We start from the raw sequence: 16,624 nt of genomic DNA, 5'->3' as shown, positions 1-16,624 counted from the left end.
AATCTCTTTATAGGCTTATACTCAATCATATATGAAGGACCCTCCCCAAATGGTTTGCCTTTCTCAGCAGTATCTTTTTCCATAGAGAGAATTAACTTTAGAAAACGCATCTGTAATATTGAGATAAACTTGTAAGTGACTTTTCAGTGACTTCTCCTCCACATATCTTTTGTCATGAAAATCACTTCATTCTTTATATGCAGAATTTGAACAAATTTTTTTTAGAAATGCTTTTCCTTACAGCACATGCCAACTTAAAAATCACCTCCAAATGTAGCTCCCTTCTACTTTTTCATTTCTGTAGCGGATTTCAAAATGAGTGAAATTCACAACTATTTCATGAACCATTGCCCAATAAACCTTAGTGACTGCTGTCACAAGGCTTATACCACTGATCTAAGGATCAGAGAGCATCAATGAAGCTGGTCACACAAAACAAACAAACAAACAAACCCCTTAGCACTCTACCTCAATCTTTATTTCACTAGGGGTGGGGGGGGGAGTCCTCACACAGCAATAGTCAGGATTAGATAAGCTCCGCTTATTATGTAGCTGATGATGGGATTTTTTTTTTTTAATATTATCAGAAGTTAATACTTCTTTCAATCTGGTTGATTAATTTATAACAGAAATTGATTAAGCCAGCACACAACTCAGAAAGACCTACCAGACTCCAAAAAATAACAAGAACAAAAGCAGTTTTCCACTTCATATTTCCACTGAAAAGCAAAGATGGGGCAGAGTTTGCGAGTGTTTGCAGGGTTACTCTGACTCTACAACTCTGAATGCATCTTCAAAGGATGGAAAAAGCGATAGTAAAGATCTACTCTTGTCAACAGATGTTTATATTACACATAAATTTGACTACAGATAGAAATACAGAACATTGAGAAGAGAATGGCATTCAGAAGGAAGTGAATGACATCCTGTTATGTAGCAGTTACAAAAGCAAAAACAATGAGAAAAGGAGATGAGCACCATGCGGAGCATATAACGGAGTAGATAAAAATCATGTAAATAAGCTTGGTGTGTTTTGACTACAATAGAAAAATATTACAGGAAAAGAATTATACTAAATATACAAGAAGTGGCATACTGTGCGTTTTATTTAGTATGTCCAAGAGTGTTAAATAAACAATTATCACCATGATTATTACCATACTAGCTGATGCTTTGGAGCTATAAAACAATATTGCAAAGACAGTCAGAAAAACCTTTGTGTGTGCCGCAGCTGAAAGTTTCGATTTAAAAGGAGAAAACACTTTCTGTTCACTCAAAGAGTGAACAAGCATATAGACTATAATAATAATAAACATCTAAGAATCATTCTATGATAGTCCAGTCAAAAAAATACAACCTTATGCCTTCAAAGTATACTCCAACACATTTTCTTTGTTTTTATGAGAATTTAATAGGATCACAATAATTTATACCATTTTCACAATACTTTTCAATGGCACTGCCCTTGGCATCAGTCTCCTAGTCAATTCAGGCGACTTCGCTCTTAGATATGATACCAAACTATCATCATCTTTATTGTATATAAACCTTTTCCAATGCAAGTAATGAAACCTAAAAAAGTACCCTTTCATTAAATGTACTTTTTGATGTTTCATTCTTTACTTTTCTAACGTTAGATGTTTGGTGCTTAAAAAAAACCCTTACCCATAAGTATACAGTTTTAAAAAGTATGTACCATTATATACAGTACTTTAACTATACTTGCAAGAGTGGAGATTCCTGAAGTCATTGCAGTAATTGAATATTACTGTTACTTATTTTCCTTAAAGAACCAAAGATAAAAGCATAAATTCTTCTAAATGTAAGCATAAATTCTAAGCATAAATTCTAATTGCTGCCTAAAAAAAGTGAATCTAACCAGAGTACCAAAAATATTTTATTTGGAAAATTCTGTCTTTGGAATAGGTCAGGTCTTATTATATATTTATTCTATCTCAAAAAAATGCTTAGAGCAACAGAGCACGCACACTAACATATGGAACTGACAGCCTCTGCATTGTACAAATTATTTTGCAGGCCTGCAACCAAAAACTTGCACTTCAGATACAGGAGCAAGTTGCATCAACTAATTTGTCACAGGTATCTATTCGAAAGGTCTTAGATGACAGTAACGGCACAGTAACCGGAGTTTGTCAAAGACACGAGGACTACCTAAAGAGCCACAGTTTACCATGGACTAGCTGACATAAAATAGCTTGTTAACTCTGCTAACATATCTGAAATCCAAAATTATTCTACATGGAAGGCTTCCATTCTGTTTATTGATCATGTTACAGAGAAAGTTTTGTACTAATGCTTTGCTGAGCTTTTTTGTTTGCAGCATGCACACTTTCATATATTTTTTATACATAAAACAAAGTAGCTAAACATCCTCTGCTAACATTACCAGTCATCATATATGATGTGCTGTGTTGGTAAGACTATAATACTTTTACCTGAGGAATACTTAAAGCCCGGACAAGACAGAGCAAACAAGTCAAATAACGGTAATTCGGAACTAAATTCAACTACTGTTTCCCAGTTGAGTGCAAGGAACAGTTTCTCTCTTATTCAAATAAAACCTTTCAGAACTGGAGGTGCCGTCTCCCAAACATATGCCGTCACTCTTTCAAAACACACAGATCTAGCCCATCAAAACTAACATTTAAATACTAAAGACTATAAACGTCGTTTTCTTTTGATTTCTTTTTTCTTTTCTCTTTTTGTTCAAATGAAACACAGTTCCAATGAAAAACTGGCTTCCTCCTCCACATAAAAGCCACATACATTCATTTCCCTCATACTGACAAGAACATGAGCAATAGTATGATAAAAATCAATCCAAATACCTTGTAAGCGCACTTGCTTTGGTATGTCCCTTAAACACAAAAGCCTTTTGGTAATGTTCCGTTCTCCTCCACTTCCAAGTATGTATTAAAGTTAAAAAAAATACAAAAATCAAGATTATACTACTCCACTGAAGAATGCTACTTTTACCTTTGTTCCTCTGTCTTAAAATTTTGCTGTTCACAATAAACACTTTAAAGAGCCAAATGGAGCATAGAAAGGCTTGACAGACACTACCTTGAAATGTAGGAAGGTGCATCTACGATGTTCATACCACTCAGCATAAGATGAAAGGCTCCTGAAAAACTGCAAAAGATTTCCATGTTCTTCAGTGCTGCAGAACAAAAATATCTTTTATCCTAAACAATATTAAGCAGAAGTATCAATTCTAAAGCCCAAAAGTTGCAATTTTCCCCTACAGACTCTGTAATTAATATTATTCAATTTCTAAGTCAGAATTTACAAAAAAAAAAAAAAACTGACCAAAAAAAAAGCTGTAGATATTGAAATAACTGAAGAATTCCTCAGGAAAAACAAGCAGTAATAAAATTAGCCCTATATGTAACACGAAATAACTCAGTAAATTCAAACAGTCCTCCTGTAAAATGTTATTTGGACTTTATGGTTTTTCCTCCAATACTCTTATTTTGCAAATTCCAAGGTATTATATAATAAAACTTTAACCTGCAAAACTGGTAAGATTTTCCAAACTACATCACTATATATCACGTATTCCTGTGTTTTTTGTTGTACTCAGCCAAATCTTTGATTGACATTTATTGTCTACCTCTGCCTGCACTACATTCAACTTTGCAAGACTGACCTTGAAACTGCAGTAAGCAAGATAGTCTGTTCACTAAATCATACATGGTATGTTAGATTTAAAATAAATCTTTTGGCATACAACTAAATCTTGATTTATCTGCCATTATGGAAGACAGTCATATTCTTGATAACAGAGGGATAAGAGGCACACAATTCTGTGACTGAGAAGCCTGTATATATGTGTTAATCAAAGGAAGAATATGAGGCAGAACTGTATCCAAAAACAGATTAGAGAATGCAAGTGGGGAGCTGGTTTGGGGGGTTTTCTCTTTAAGGAAAAGGAACAAAAATCTCTATTCTTCAAAATCCTAATAATGTATTAGATTGTAAATGAGATCAGGACAGAGGACAGACAGAAGAGAACGTAGGAGGATAGAATTTGCCAAATAACAAACCATCCATCCAGCATTGCAGATGGAAGGGAGCAGGAACACTTGCAAAGGATGAGCAGCGTTGACTGAAGACTTGTGCCTAAGAACTCAAAAAATCCACTAAAGCCAAGAAAACAACTAAGAGAATTTGAGTGTCAGACACCCAAAGCGACAAGATTCTTCAATCATAAGGGTGACAAATCCTTATGTCATTGTTGATATGAAGCCACAGTCAAATGGAACAGATCAGTAGCTATTGTCAAAAGATACCTGACAAAACACTGCTTTGAAAATATAAAGATTTATTTCAGTTACTAACACAGGACTTTACAGATTTACATAATCTGCCTGGAAAGATCTTGAAGATATCTGACATTTATTCTGGATCATTTCAGAAAGTTACAGAGGAGCTGAACCCAGATACAGACATTGCACAGGTAAATTTGACTTTTAAAGTCTTTCCTGTTTCAGATTAGCAATTCTTTTTTGGATTTTCAGAACACCTGAGAGCAGAAACTTAAAGCTATTAGCAGAACGGTTGCAAAAGTGTATTACCAAGTCATTTCGGCAATTCAAGAGAAAATTTTGTCTCAGATCCAAATTCGCTTGTTATACAAGAATGGCAACCCCAACATATTACATAAGCATAAACTGGGAAAAATATGTGAACTTCATTCAGATATTGAAAATGTAAAAGAAAAGCCAAACATGTTTTATGCTAGCCTCGAAAGAACAGCATCATTAAAGGAAGTTACCAAAGCTAGCCACAACTGCCAACAAAAGCAGGCCAAGAGAGAAAAAAATGCTGCCAGCACAGTAAAAACTGAGTCCCTGAAACGAAGGAGACAGATGCTGATTTCCAATAGCTGACTAGCTCTGTGTTCTGAACAGCTTTTTTAACGGTAACTAATAATTTGGCATATAAAAATCTACCCATAGAACAGTAAAAATACGGACATAGTAATGACTGCCCACATCTCACCGTCTAGTGAACGTGATTCTAAACATACTGCAGTACGTCTTTAAAAAATCTACATATGTGAAAGGAGGCAATATCAAATTTTGTCACAAAGCTACATACTTTAAAAAAAAAGCTTAAAAAAAAAAACTTCGTGATTTTGATGAATTATCCAGTTTTATATAGTTTAAAAGAAGATTAAAACCAGGGGTAAGGAGAGGTATCTAAGCAACTGTCAGTTTTAACTGTTAGTCACCTACTGTTTTAGCATTGTTTTAGTTTATTTTTCTTTTCTCCTCTCTGACTCCTCTTTAGGCAATATAGCAGATGGAGATTTTTACGGCTAGATCACCCAGAGAGAGGGATAATTTTGGCCAACAAGTTCAGAGAATCAGTTTCAAATGTAAAAGGCAATGTGCAAAAGGCATAGGCATATTCCTGAGAAGAGGAGACTACAGCGAGTATCAAAGCTGCTATTGGCAGACTAGAAGTTGATGCAAAAATGAAACATAAAAACACAGCTTTAAGAAAAAAAGGCAAGAAAAAAAAATTGGCATCGGGTAATTGGATCAAGTGGAACAGCTATATCTGGTGTGAAGGAGAACTGAGAAACAAATTACATTAACATAGGCAAAAGATTATTTTGAATTGTATTGCAGAATATAAACATCAATTTACGCAGAGAACTCTGTTTCAAAATAGGTAATAATTTTTGAAATAAGAGATATGATGTATGGGACTGGTTATACCCGAGCATATAGGTGTCTCATGTACAGATTCAAAGCTGGCTAAGTTTAAGATAGCAAACTGGATTCAGTACTTAGGGGGCAGGGGGGAGGGATCTGTTTTGGTGTGGATAGGCATATGTAACATAAATGCTGTTCTGCGTTGCTAGGGGAGCAAAGGAAATATCTGTGGTAAAAATACTTAAACTTCTCACAGACCAACAATACTGGGTCTAGATTAGATAAAATCCTAATTAGCCAAAATTAGCCTCATTCCTCAGCAGTACTATTATTGCTTTTAAATGCTGTAGCCAACCACCATAAATCCTAGAACGCCAAAAATACTTCTAGAACAAAATAACTATGCACTATGAAAGCGTATGTTAAAACTTAAGCCTCTTTAGCCTGTTTTTGGAAAAAATTAAACATTACAAAATGTCACTAGAGCGTTCAAAAAAAAAAAAAAAATCTACGAGGAGTGGAAAATACTGATCTCCAAAGCTAACATGCATGTTACAGAGAAGTAATCCAAAAACAGCAAAAAGTATTTTGTGACAGAAAGGAACTATGTATCAGGTTAAATCACATGCTCCTACCCAAATACCATTTCAGTTTTACAAAGTATCATCATCAACACAATACAAAAGTATATAAAAAAACCTTAACTACTGTAAAAGGAATAAGCTCCTTTTGTTATTTTAAGAGGGGAAATCTATTTTAACTCTAAGCAGTAAGATTTCTTGCACTAGGACATAAAACCAAGGAATGATTCTTACAGCTGTGCATGTTTCCTTCACTTCCAAGATACTTAATCCATGGAATGTTTAATATAAAGTAGACATTTTACAAATCCTTTACTTTGACAGTTAAATTTTAATTAGTAAAAAGTAGGAGCAGTTCTCACACTGTCCAAAAACCCCTTCTCTTTGATTACATGATCATGCAATAGTTAACTATCCCAATTAAGTAGTGGGAAATCAAGTCTAAAAGAAAGACTACCAACAGGATTTTTACAGATATCGCAGTCCTCAACGCTAGAAGTATATACCACAATTGATAACGGGTGCCAAGGGGGCTCAAGTAAAGTTCAAAAACAGAAGAACGAATATTGTAATGCCATTTGCATACACATTTTATTGCGTACGTTTAAAGAACTGTAGGTCTTTTTAAATTATATATTGCAGCAGTACCTGGTTGAAAATAAACAAAACTGCTGAATTTTGCTTCCTTTAAAAATGTGTTATTTCAAGTGCTCTAACATTTCTATTTTCTTCCAAAGCAGAACGGGCTTGGGAATTACAACTGCCTGCCAAGTTTGGAACTCTCCTGCTATTAAAGACCCCCTTTTTTTCATGCATTATGACAAATGAAGCCAAAAAATTAGAATGCTGAAGAGAAAAAAAAAATTCGGGCCACCAGATAGAACAGAGTAAGACAATGGATTTGGCAAGACTAGGCCAAGGACGCAAAAGAAAACTTGCAGGGAATTGACAGAAGGAAACAGAAACTGATGGGGTCAAAAGAACATGGAGTCTGAAAAGAAAGAACAATACAGAGCGAAAGCAGATTCAGTTAGCCAAGGAACGGAGAGAGAGGTAGGGAAGAGGTGGGAACCAAGATTCTGAGAGCAGCTGGTGGAGTGAAGAATAAAGGACTAATTCGGCAAAGACTGAAAGAGGGGACTGTGACTGTGACTTAAAGCAAGAAACTGGAACTAGCTGAACAAGGGGACTGAGAAAAGAAGTCATAAAGAGAGATTTTACAATCAGATTGAACCAATCTAATGGTGGTTGCTGTCAAAACAGACACTGCCAACATCATCCCCACTCTGCCACGTACTTTCTGACTTAGAACAGCACTAAGTATCATGAAGCTGCAGGACATATTAAATCAGTAAGTCATCCAACAGAGTGGACATATTTGGTGGGGGGTGAGGGGAAGAGGGGGTTGTCAAATTATTTTTTCAACCAAATGACTACGCTGATCCTACCAGCCATGTGGCTTCCCAAGTACATACACTAACGCAAGGAATAACAGATGGAAGCTGCAAATATTTGCTAAGGAGAGAATAGAAATGCTTTCTTTAGTGACAGCAAGGCCTTAACTCGTCTTATGCCATTTGTGAAAATGTACACTTACTAAAGAATACTGTTATAACATGGAAAAGGTCCAGGATAGTGATGAGACAGGCACATGAGTGCTCAAGCTAGGGTGAAATCAAGCTGCCACTACTTCAAGGCATTCCTTGCCAGTATTACTATTAAGTTCCAACACACTTCTGTTGGAAAATAGTTGTGAAAACACAGGATCATCTCCTCTTCTAAATCCTGTTTCTCAGTGAGTGGTCAGCTACCATTCTCAGTTAATCCACTAACTTCAGTGGTAGAGATTTGTGTGGCTATTCTAAATCTCTTCAAGAAAAATTCACCTCTCAGTATAAGCTAACCAAGCCAGAAATAACAGGTAATAGACCTTTCCTCCTCCCTGCCCCCATTTGCCTTTCTTCTCCCTCCCCAAATCTAATTTTGTGTGTGTGTGTGTATACACATATATACATATATAAATACACACACATACACACACATATATATATATTAAAAAAATCACCATTTAAAGAGTAGGATTAAGAATACAAGTCAACTACCCAGTATTAATTAATAAATAACAGAATTGTTCTCAGAATAGCTTTCTAACAGATTTCACAGTTGAATACTGGAGACAAATGAAATTAGTTGACCATTATTCGTCCTGTGCATCAAAAGAAGCTGATGTCTCCCAGAAAATAATTTAAAATATAATATGTAGTCACATGCTTGAGAGTTTTAGTATGTATATTTTCTTAAGCCACTGCACACACACACTATTCCAGTTGTTTTAATTATTATCGTCTACCTTTTTCAAAACATCTGTGGAAGAAATCCTGAGATAAGAAAAGGAAATGGTGTGGTGAGCAGAGAATTAGAAACAGGCAAGTACTGGAGAGGGATTTTGAATGTACACTTTCGCCATTACTCACCCACACGCATACGTTTCTCTGAACCAAAGAATTCCAAACAGCTAGAATATATTATCATCAAAAAAACCTGTTTCTGTTTTACATGAATTCATAATGGTCTTTTCAAGCCTTAAAAACTACATTCATTTCAACATCTCTCCTGGAGAATACAGCCAAGGGATATGAAGTTTAGATAGGGCTGATAACATGTTACTAGGCAAAGAAAGTGACTTAATATGAAAAGCTCAATACTGTGTTTAGTATCAGATAACCCATACAATAACTTCCCTTAAACAAACAAAAAACACCTTACCTGGACACAAATTTGCTTACACTTGAATATTCCCCAGATTCCATTATAATGTTGAGATCAGTAATAACAGCAGACACGCTCTCTTTGTTCTAGATTAGAGAAATAACAATGCTTATCCAAGAAATTTCTTCAATAAAGAAAAAAATTAATAGCAGATAAGACATATATATGTAAATGCTGCTAACTGCAAAAATTCTTAAAATAGCATTTTTTGAAGTACAGTTTATCTAAACATTTTATTTCATTTTAACAATATCAGTATTATCAAGGGAATGAGGCTTTTGGAGAAATACCCGAACTGTTCTGCACAGAGAATACACATATATAAAGGAAGACTTATATAAGAGAGGATCATCATCTTCCTTCCATGTCACCTCTACTTCTTTAAGTTTCTCATCATTTTCCAACACAACTCCTAGCCATCATTTAAAGCAGAAAAGTCAAACGTAATAACGTTTCATCCAAAAAGCATAAGAATGTTATCGTAAGTTTAAAAAAAAAAATGCTAGTTTTCCTTTTATTTATGTTACAACTTCCAGTTGTATCTCAAATTCTTATCCTTTTTTACAATAATAATTACTACTCAAGGATATCTGCATGACATTACAAAGTTAATATGTTTTCAAATTACAGTATCTAATGAGCTATAAAAAACATTAACAAAAGGTGTTCAAATAGTAGAAATGAGACCACAAAATATTTATTTTTATTTCACATTTTTGAACACACTAGACCAACATGTTAAACAAAAGTGAATGAAAAGATTTAAAAACATAGCTTGAAGACCGCAGTGAATGCTTCATATTATACCGGAGACGTCGTACTTTGTTTTTCCTATATCCAGTCACTATGACCAAACCGGAATAGTAACACAGAGGAAACAAGCTTAATGGACAAGCTGGAGTCAAACCCAAGTATACCACAACAATCCGTAGTACCAGTTGGACAGTAGCACTGCTAACGTTGCCATAAGTAAAGATGGAAAAAATGAGCCAAGACGCTACAAAAATTTAGTGGACTGAGTAAGTAACATCAGGAAAAGTCATTTAAATTCAGAGCAAGAGACTCAACACGGGCATGGAGTTGTAAAGAAGCTGCTAGCAGTTACAAGCTAATAGGCTGCCTTTCAAGAAAACTAGCTTTTCACGAACTGATTCTAACATACGTCAAGACGCCATCTTGGGGTCAAATAAAAGTAAGATTTAGGAATTCAGGAGATTCAGAAGATTCAGGAAAGCTCCTGAAAAGAAAGCAACTTTTATTGAATGATTACTTTCTCAACAGTTTTAGACTTGTTTTGTCAGATTTTCAAGCTAATTGAACATGTCCTCTCCTAACAATAAGAGAAAAATTATACAGTGTTTTTATACTAAACTGCCTTCTTCATCCATGTTTTGACTTGTAAGCATCCTCCTCTGCACAAGTGTGAGCAGATGGGAGCTGCTTCTCACTCCAAGCTGCCAAAACAGTCAACTCTGGTATATAAACTATACGCTAGTCTTAAACTGTGCCAAAACTACAGAACCTACTAAGAAGCAATATTGGTCAGGTAGTGAGTGACCAGTAGCACAATAATAGATGTAATTTTGGGCGCTCAAAGCTAGTCAGAGTGAACTCAGATCTGGCTATCCTTTCTACAGTTATATCCTGGAAAACAGCTTTTAACATTAATGACATTTAACATTTTGTTCAAGACTAAATTAGAGACAGTTACAAGAACAATTTGTTACTGTAAAATTTTGTATTGTGTATCAACTGGTTTGATTATAGATGCTACGGAGCTGAATTAATTGTAAAATAATTTGACTACTGAATAAAAGTAAACAGATCAAGTTAATAGCATGAAAAAAAATCTTGTTTCTCTTCCACCTAACACCAATGCATTTGCTACATATTGAGCGTTTCTCCAAAACAGCTGTCTACTTCTATTTCTCAAGGTGGATTAAACCGGTTGCAACTTTACACTATCTTACCAATGCTGATCTCAACGCAGGGTATTTAATATACTGCTGTCAGCCTCATGCCTTCCAAAACAGGCATACATAATTCTCCATCTTTACAGGCAAGAAGCTTGAGGGATAAAAAATTTTTAGCTAAGTTTCCCAGTTTTAGTGTTCCGGCCTCAAGTCGCAACCTTGAGCGCTATGGAGGCAGACCTCTGCATCCACACAGAGGACCCATTGACTTCTGTGTAGGATGACATGCACAGCATATGAGGTCCGTAGCAAAACCAATGTAACTTGCCACTTCTTCTACAAAACAGAAATAGCCAGCTAGAACTAGGCAAAAATGTGTGAATGGAATTCATAACATTCTAGTTGAGAGACATATTTTTCCTTATGAAGAAATGAGACAGAACATTTTTTTTTAATTATACGAATTACAAGCCTGCAGGCCTTAAAAATACAACCCTTTAATTTTAGAACTATTAAATTCTTTCAAAAATCTATCTGCTTTAATTAGTTCTAAACAAAATGAAAGACAGAACTGCACGTTAATGAAATACAATTGGTTGAATTTTACAACTCTAATCAAACCATTTAAGTTATGATTTGTACAATAGCTGTAACAGTACCACTGCAAGTAAATGCAAAACTTTTGATATCATTCCAGTTCATATAAAATCACAGAAGCCATACAAAGAAACAGAAATAAATATTTAAAACAGTAAATATACTTCTCGACTTGGGTATGCAACATCAAAAATAAATAATAAAATTTGTCTCTTATGGCACAAATAAAAACTATACTCTGCATTAGTGTCTGCATAGCTAACTTACCAATTTTCAGAACATCTCCATGACCAATACGATAGAGATGAAAAAAATACCAGAGATTCAGAATTTATTAACTTGTGGCAAATTGATACCTTGTCTGTATTATGATTTAAATTGCACACTATGGGTACCACATATTTTTAACCAAATTCAGGTAAAAAATTAACTCAAAATTATTATTTTTCCACTGAAAGTTTTTGTTTGGTTGGTAATTTTCTTTTTTTAAATATCTGCTACTCTACATATCACCTACTCTCAAAGAAATAAACTGTGTCATCAGCACTGAAGCATTACAGTTTTAGGCATTAAGTAGATAAGTACTGCCATCTAATGGTACTGTGGATTTAAGGATCATGAATATTTCAAGATAATTTTAAGTATTTAAATAAACTTAGCATCAAATTATTCATCATCACTCCATTAAGTTAAGTGTATAGTGGTAAACTTCATCATTCTGCAGGAGCGTGCAAAGGATAAATAAGCAGTAATGCAACCAAGTCCCATGATTGATCCAAGCTATTTCCAGGCTCAAAGTTAAATGCAGTTTTACAAGCAAATCCTAAAATGATATCACCACGACTACAAATTTTAAGTCGTGCATGGGCTTCAGAGGTTGCAGAATAACTTCATTCCAGTGAGCTTTTGCAGTTAGGAATTATGCTGCCCAGAATTATACAGTCCATATGTGAACACCTAAATATTAATTTCCTAATTTCACAATGGCTTTCTTAAGATTAGGAAGAACACCTTCCCTTAGCCAGGTGGTTTTTAATAGCACCATTTCTAAAGGCTCTCCATTTACAACCTGCCTTTAAAGTTCAAAATCAAGTTTGCTTGAGAAGAAAATTCCCTGATGTCAAAACACTATAGTTTTGAGTAGCAGCTGTTTTCCACTGTTTATCATTTTAGATTCTATGCCAAGAATTCTGACAAAAGTGTTTCCTTGCAAAAAATATCTGCAATCACTAGTTTAAGGATGTAACAGTTACTCACACTAACCAAGTGAGATGATAACCAAAGTTTAAAAAAATAATTAAAAAAAAAACCCACAACACACATCAACAAAATAAAGCAGTTGTTCAGGTTTGTAATGTTTTAGTTTTTCCTAAGTTCCATTAGAACAGGTGGGTTTTGGAATTTTCCAGTGTCCAAAACAAAATACCTGACTATAGAAGAACGCAATAAGAATTTCATTACTGGATGTAGACCCTGGTGTCCAGAGCTATTTTGCTTGGGTGCACATCGAATCATGGAAAGCTGGAAGTTGGGTCTAGCTGCTATAAACAAACAGCCACCCACAAAGGCTTAGACATAGAAGACTCAGGCAACCAAAAAGATGAAATATTAAAGATCTCAAGTGAAGAAGTAAATATTAACACTTATCCACTTTAAGTTTTGTTTGCTTACTTCTTTCTTTAAACATACATTGATCATTACCTTTATTTCAAGAAGCTGAAACTCCAATTGAAAAGGCAGGGAGTGGCAATTTCCTGATAATCTGTGCCTCTGTATTGTTCTGCTCCCAGCTGTTATAAGCGAAAGTAAACAAAATGCTTGATTAATACTTGATTATTGCATTTCTTCTGTTACTCACAGTTAAAGTACCAACTGATATTGAGTATTATATAAACCACGAAGCTAAGCGAAACACATTAAGAAAAAAAGCTAATTTTGCGATAGTCTTTCGCTTTCTCGCTATGCAAAGCACTACATTTATCAGAAAGGTAATTACTTTGACATTCAATTCTTTTTCTGCTAATGTTGAAAGTGGAATTACAATATGTATCTGCAAATCTAAAACTGAAACAGAATGCAGGGTATAGCATCACTAAACAACAGACAAATGCTTACTTTTTTCCACGGTTTTCTTGGAATGACTTGTGAGCCAAATACCAGTAAACTTCATTAAAAAGGAGAGATCTGTTTCTAGACCTTCAAGTTGAGCTTTCAGGTCTGACGGAGACTCACGTCCCTTCGACTCGCCCTGAAATTCTCTTTGGAATGACTTGCTGTAATCAAAAACAAAAAAAATAAAAGGGCAAAAGACTGAGATATAAGAGCATGTTTTATCACGTCAGCACAGCAACATAGTAAAAATAAAAGGATTTTGGAATGTTGTGGTGTGACAGCTTTTAGACCAAGATCAGTTTTCAGTGAGTCACATATCAATTAGACCATATTACTGGGAACATTAGCTACTGGGAACTATTCTAGGTATCTTAAGGATCACTGCCATGTAGACACAGCCTTTATTTTAAGTTATGAGATGCCCACATCCACTCAGAGGAACATTATTAAAAGTATCACAGCTCATTGTTATATCTAAATGACCTACATTATCTATAGAGAATATATTTCCTATGCAATATCACTTAAGTAACGTAAATAAAAAGCCCCAAAGCAGCACTTCCTTAGCTTACAGCTAGCAACTCGTCCCTCTAGCCTTTTTTTTTCCTCCTTTTTTTAAACAATAATGTGCATTGACCTGTTTCATGCTACCTCACGGAAAACATGGCCTTTGCAGCCAACAGCTTTGCAAGGTCCACACTGTAATGTATTGGATATTGTGCTTTGACCACTATGATTGCTTTAAAAAAAAAAAAAAAAGGCAGTAAAAAGAAATGAACTATTTACTTACTATTTATATTCCTTTAGCATATATAACCCTTGTCCTAAAGGAGTTCTGCATTATACTAGGCACTGTAAAAATAACATAGGGAAAGTCCTAATGCCACAAAATAGAGGCAGAAGCTTCATCTGAATAACTTGGGTAAAGAAACATTAATATTAATCCAACATGTTAAAAATTCATACATTGACATTAGTATCTCCTCATCAGAAAAAAATGTGGATTCCTGTTGGCCATCTTCATACTTTTCAGTCAAAATTTTAATTTCTTCTTCCAACGACTGAATTTCATCTTCATAAACTTGATAAATGCTGTTCTCCATTTCTCAGAATCAATGTTACTAGATAAAACAAAATAAGTATACTACTTAGATTAAAAAAAAATCAAAAAACTATTATTTTTATCCAATGAATTAATTTTAAAAAGGCAAATATAACATTAGGAAACTGTTTATCTTCCCCCTCTACTTAAAATGAGAGGATTCACTTATATCTTATGATTTTTGAAAACTGAAAAAGTGATAGATACAGTTGTTAAATATTCCTAGCGACTGATAAATGCAGTAATTAACAACATCTTAAAGAATTCTATGAAGAGAGCCACAAGGTCCTATTTGCTATGGAAGATTAAACGAATGTATAAACCTTGATCCTCAGCAACTAAAATCCACAGAAATTGTCATCGATCTGAAAACAAGATTAGGGCAAGAGGCAAGCAATTGATGCTATAGTACTTTTTCTTCCATATAATTCCTACTAAAACCATGGAAAAGTCCATTTATAAAGGCAATGGTCTGCAAGCAAATATAACAAGGGCAGAAAGGCTGCTTTTTCCATGCAATATAATTCTGCCTGAAATTAGGTTTCCTAAATAACATGATAACTCATTCTGCTAAAAGCATTATAAATAGGAAAGATTCTACTTCCAGTGACAGCCATAAGAAGCTACTAGATATTAGCAAAAGACTGAGGAAGAACAAGTTTCTGAGCACCGACTTTACGTAACAGAAAAATACAAAGAAAAAAAAAAGTAGAATTTTCTCCAAAACAGGTAGCAGATTGGAAAAAAGGTGGGTTTTATTGCGTTAGTTGCTGAAAGACTTAAATGAATCTAAATTTAGTAAACAGACTAATTTTAAGACACAAATAACTACATAACCTCCAAATGCAAAAAAATAAATCAGGGATTGAGTGCAAGTCAAAGTCATTTTTAGTCGGTTCTTTGCATCAGAACAGCATCAGAACAGCATCTGAAAATACGGATTATGTTTTACACACAAAAACAATACTCAAAACATATTTAGCATTAAAAGCTTATTTAGCAACAAAGAAAACATTAAATGCCATCAAAGAACCAGTGACTGTGCCCTGTCACGAACTTTCTCTGAAATTTTAAAACACATGTATGCCACGTGTGACAACAAACAAGACTAGCAGGGACAAGAAATATAAGTTTTTAATACATTCTCCTAGTTTTATTTATCTGAGAATATATTGAAGAAAGTTTTAACTGCATTCTGGAGTAACTGGAGAAAAGAAATTGCCAAGACTCTGAAGCAGGTTGTCGGCTAATCCCTCTCAGCGGTTAGCTCTTTTGAAAACGGTAATAGAGCACAGGCACCACTTACAACCACTTTAACTTAAGTAATTTTACCAGATCGTAGAAGATTCAAAGACCACCTCTAGTTTCAAACAGGATATCCCCAGAAGAAAAGAAATCTACTTTTAATTGAATAGGTAAAATAGAAAATTAATTTTCTACTCACACTAAACGTGCGCGCACACACACACACACGTGTTTGTGCTTCAACGCTACAGGTCAGAAACTTCCACGCACCTTCCCGTATACACCCGTATACACCTGCGCACCTCCCGTATACGCTGCCTCCTCGCCAAGAAAAGCTGGGAAAAGCGGTCAAGAATTTGTGGGAAACGAACTGGTGGGTTTTTTTCGCCTTTGCCTACTTGGCGTCTAGCCTTAAAATCCTTAGCAGGAGGCAGCCGGAAAACCGCTCCGGACAGGCCGCGGCTCGCAGGTGCCGCCGGCTGCCCCGCCGCCCCCTCACACCGGCGGCGCCCCCCGCCCAACGGCCGCGCGCGCGCGCCCAGGCCAGCGGCGCCTTCGAACTGCGCGCCCAACGGCCCGGCGGCGCCCCCGGGCGCTGCCACAGCCGCTGCCACCGCG

General features: G+C 35.4%; 1 protein-coding gene across 13 annotated transcripts in view; it reads right to left on the bottom strand.

The window, feature by feature from the left end:
* CENPP (centromere protein P) overlaps positions 1–16,624 on the bottom strand; it is a 160,555-nt gene that overhangs the window by 143,622 nt on the left and 309 nt on the right. For 7 of the 13 annotated variants that reach the window (XM_009688107.2, XM_068907471.1, XM_068907478.1 and 4 more), the window contains exons 2-6: positions 14,626–14,780; positions 13,663–13,820; positions 13,249–13,337; positions 9,035–9,123; positions 3,085–3,181 (exon numbers count right to left, since the gene is read on the bottom strand). In XM_009688107.2, the coding sequence (XP_009686402.2) occupies positions 3,085–3,181; positions 9,035–9,123; positions 13,249–13,337; positions 13,663–13,820; positions 14,626–14,762 (570 nt within the window). In that variant the 5' untranslated portion in view covers positions 14,763–14,780. Of the gene's footprint in view, positions 1–3,084; positions 3,182–9,034; positions 9,124–13,248; positions 13,338–13,662; positions 13,821–14,625; positions 14,781–16,205; positions 16,585–16,624 lie in introns of those variants that run through there. The other 6 variants (XM_068907469.1, XM_068907477.1, XM_068907468.1 and 3 more) reach the window with 4 other exon arrangements.

This window comes from Struthio camelus, chromosome 14, assembly GCF_040807025.1.
Source record: "Struthio camelus isolate bStrCam1 chromosome 14, bStrCam1.hap1, whole genome shotgun sequence".
In the NCBI taxonomy this organism is placed as follows: Eukaryota; Metazoa; Chordata; class Aves; order Struthioniformes; family Struthionidae; genus Struthio; species Struthio camelus.
This window is presented reverse-complemented; position numbering and strand designations above follow the sequence as displayed.